The sequence below is a fragment of the Triticum dicoccoides genome, chromosome 3A (genome assembly GCF_002162155.2).
Source record: "Triticum dicoccoides isolate Atlit2015 ecotype Zavitan chromosome 3A, WEW_v2.0, whole genome shotgun sequence".
Lineage (NCBI taxonomy): Eukaryota > Viridiplantae > Streptophyta > Magnoliopsida > Poales > Poaceae > Triticum > Triticum dicoccoides.
Genome location: NC_041384.1, coordinates 2,596,500 through 2,600,388, shown reverse-complemented (window position 1 = coordinate 2,600,388; position 3,889 = coordinate 2,596,500). Strand labels below are relative to the sequence as shown.

Below are 3,889 nucleotides of genomic sequence, written 5' to 3'. Positions count from 1 at the left end.
TTCGGCCCAGTCGCGTCCCTAGAAGCCCCCATTTCATCGTCTCGGGCCGATTTTGGCGCTGGCGGACCCAGGCCGAACCCGGCGCGCTGGGGCCGCCCAGGGGCGCTGGGAGAAACATTTTTTGGCGCGAAATGAAATGGGCCCGCCGAGTCAGCGACTCGCCATCTGCGTCGTCCTCATCGCCTCGATTCCTGCAGGAATCAATGCCAAGGCTGCCGCGCTATCGCGCCGGTCAGCCTTCCATTGATGCCTCACGGGCTGCGCAGTGAGGCCGCGATGACGCACGTCCCGCCCTCTCCCGCCATGCGGCACATGGCAGCAGCCCTCTCACCGCCCACCCACGGCTATAGAAGCCGACCTCCCTTGCCATTGAACGCACAAGCCCTCGCCACCGACACCCCTCGCGTCCCCTCGCGCCGCCGACTTCTTCGATGCCCCTCTCTCCCCCTCTCTCCACCGTCGATAGGCAATGGCCGAGCGCTTCCCAGGCAACGGATGAGGACGAGGCGTGCCTCCTCTACGAGGCCGACTAACCGGCGCCCCCGGACATGCGGCGGGCCGGGCTCGTGGAGGCTGAGCGCCGGTGGCGCCCCAGCGCCCACCAGTGCTGAACAACGCGCCAAGATAGCGCGCATCTAGTTGTCGTTGTCGGAGAAGAAGCGGAACGAGGCGAGGTACGCCGCCGACTGCCACACGCTGTGGACGATGTACTTCCACCGCTGCCACGCCAACCAGGTCGTCTCCACAAACGCCGTCCTGCCCTGCGGCCGCCTCAACTCTGACGGGCGGCGCGAACGGTGGGGCATGCCCGGCCGCACCCTCGAAGCCGTCCACGAGCACATCAAGGCCGGCAATACGCCACGCCTGGAGTACCCAACACTCATGTCCTTTTCTCGCCGCCGCGGTAGTTCCTCGAAGCCGCGGCGAATGGAGACGACGACCTCCTCATCATCGGGCTTGGGCTTTCGTTCCTCCGGTTCATCGACGCTCCACCCCATCAAGCCAGAGCCGCAGGAGACGCCACTTGGGCACTGCACCCGCGGCGGCGCCCTCGTCATCAACGAGGGCGGCCGCCCCTCTCCTTCTTCCTACTGCCTCGTCAGGCCGAAGACCGAGCTGGGTTTGCTCTCCGTGAAGGAGCACAAGGCCATGGCCGCCGAGGACGAGACCGCCCTCAAGTGGGCGAAGGCGGAATACGTCCGTGAGAAGATGGAGCGGCCAGCATCGGGCCTTCGAGGAGATCAAAGCTCGGCGCCCCGAACGCGAGGAGGGCGGCGTCGTCATCCTCGACAGCGACGACGAGGGGCGCACGGGCCGTCCAACCCCTCGGGAATCGGCAACGCTGGTCAGGGGTGCAGCAGGGACGGCGGTGGCGACGATAACAACGACGACGACGGCGGCGGCGTCAACTACACCCGGTTCTATAAGCTCCTCGGCTTGTAGAAGGCGGGCGGCGGTGTAGTAATGTCGTTTTTAGTTAGTTTTAGTTTATGTTTTTAAGTTTTTGTCTAAATATGAATAGAAACCCTCGAGTTTGGACGAATTTTGTGTCGTGTTTGGCCGATTTCATTTTCAAAAAAGGGCTTCTGGGGCGACCTGGGGGCGGCGGCTGGGTACCTGATCGCCCCCACGCCGAAGTTACCGCCGATTCACCCCCAGACGGTGCTTTTTTCTAGCCCCTGGAGGGGCGAACGGCTTGAGATGCTCTAAACAAGATGATGCGTCATGGGGATCCTCCGTTGGAGAAGATGGGGAGATATTTGCAGGTCAGCTCGGCTTCCACTGTGGCTTTCACTCTCTAGCCTACTGCTGGCCATGGGTGAGATGTTTATAGATGGAAGCGAACCACTTGCTAAGGTCCACCCACCGATATAGCAAATCACGAGGAACACGATCCCAGAAGGACGTCGAGGTACATCATGCCTACAGAGGTGGTGACAGCTTGGTGGTCATTCTTGTCGATATCATGCATTTGTTGATCCTTATTCTGTTATGGAAAGGTCAAAAGCATGGCAAAACCACATCTCAACTATATATGTTTCCACTACTAAAAATCCACATTACAACCCTGAACTATAAGCTTGTTTTAGAATTAAACCCCAAATTTCAAAACCGGTCATCCTACACCGTGCTTTTGACCCTGAACTAATCACGCGGTCTAAAAATCAACCCTCCTCACGGTTTTCACTAAGTCAGGTGGTTTTGATCGAGTTGACCACTGACTAGGTAGTGTCAGTCATGGATGGCGTCCCAAGGCAGGGGATACCTGGGTTGCGGCCAGATCCAGGGTGGAACAACGGCGAAGTACAAGGCAACTGGGTGGAGAACTGGAGGTCCGGCAAGAACTGGCTAGCGGCCAGAGTGGTATAGCGGCAGCGGCGATCTTGATGTGTATGGATACAAAGCAAGGGGAAGGGACCGAGTGGGGAAAAGGGATCTGGAAAAGGGGTTTTGAGTGGGCATGGTGTGTCGGAGTCTTTCGTAGCGGGCATCTAGACTCCCCAAAACCTCCCACGAGGTTGTTTTTGATTTGTAGGAATTCAAACATTTGAACCAGTTTGCGGACATTTGATGCACGATGTTGGATAACAAGTGTTTGGACCTTAATGTCTGAATGTTTAGAGGCGTTTTGAAGCACGGCATTGAAGTTGCCCTTATCATGGCCTGGGGTGAAGAAAATCTTTCCTTTTCTGAGACAAAGACTATGTACACTAACAAATTTTACTCTAAAAAATTCGAGAAAAGTCTTGAGATTTCATGCATACTATTTGAGGGATACGACTATGTACACTAACTGAGTTGCAAAAAAAAATGTACACTAACAAATGAGCCCTCAGACTCTCGGATACGCATCAGCGGACGTATAGGAATGAAATTAGCCCATCGTGGTTATAAATATCTAACCTTAGACTTAGGGGAAGACCGTTGGTAGTACAAACTAAAGTATATATACAGTACAGTACGAAGATTGGGTAGCTGGTTCCCACAGGATAAGAAGATTGAAAGTAAGATAGTAGTAACACAAAGTTTCTTCGTAGCTTAGGCTACATGGAACCTCTTATCCTCAACCCTCCAGCCTTATTGTGAGATCCGTACTCTCCAACTAACTAACAACAAGAAGATTTCTCTTTTTTGTTTCTCGAAAATGAAACAATATATGAACTTCAAACTTTGCAGACCGAACAAACATTAGACATCAATGTGTGAAAAAACTTTCAGATTTTTTGATCTGATATAAATATACAAAATGAGATTTTCTTTGAATAAAAATATTATTTCAAGTATTTAAAATGCATGAAAAAATCTGAAAGTTTTTTTCCTATATTGTAGTTAGAATGTGTTGTTGTTCTGCAAAATTTGAAGTTCATATGTTGTGTCATTTAGGAGAAACAAAAAAGACAAATGTGTTTGCACGGATCTTGATGCATAAATGGATGCCAAAGATAAGGGATACACACGAGTTAGCTAATTAAAGTTTAAGGCTGAGATCAAGCTGCTGCTGCATCTGCTTCTCGCCGTCGTCGTCAAGGCGCGCCTTTGGCCATCTCGCTGGCGCCATTGCCACCGTGGTGGCCGGCCGGTCGTCGTGGTCGGATTGGAGGTAGAGGTGTGCGTTCCAGCTGCCGATCCTCTGCTTCCTATGCGCGTTCTGGTGGCCGCCCAGCGCCTGCGACTTGAGGAACTTCTTCTCGCAGAAAAGGCACGAGAACAGCCGCCTCGATGATCTCTCTTCGCGGCCGCCACCACCATGGCCATGGCCGTAGCCGCTGTCGCCGGCAGCGGCGTCTGCTGCAGCCGAAGCAGAGGAGGATGGAGGTGCTGGTGGTGGCATGGGGGCCAGCGTCAGGGACAGGTCCATAGATGCTGCTGCGCCATGGGCAGCCTCCAT

At 53.8% G+C, this 3,889-nt stretch overlaps 1 protein-coding gene across 1 annotated transcript; it reads right to left on the bottom strand.

Annotated features, from left to right (window-relative positions):
• Nucleotides 1–3,469: 3,469 nt before the first annotated feature.
• LOC119270853 (zinc finger protein 2-like) lies at nucleotides 3,470–3,889 on the bottom strand. Its single transcript, XM_037552902.1, has one exon. It carries the CDS (start codon nucleotides 3,887–3,889, stop codon nucleotides 3,470–3,472), a length of 420 nt encoding a protein of 139 aa, XP_037408799.1.

Coding starts and splice junctions, on each gene's coding strand:
- LOC119270853 (XM_037552902.1), bottom strand. CDS start 3,889: ATGGAGGCTGCCCATGGCGCAGCAGCATCTATGGACCTGTCCCTGACG.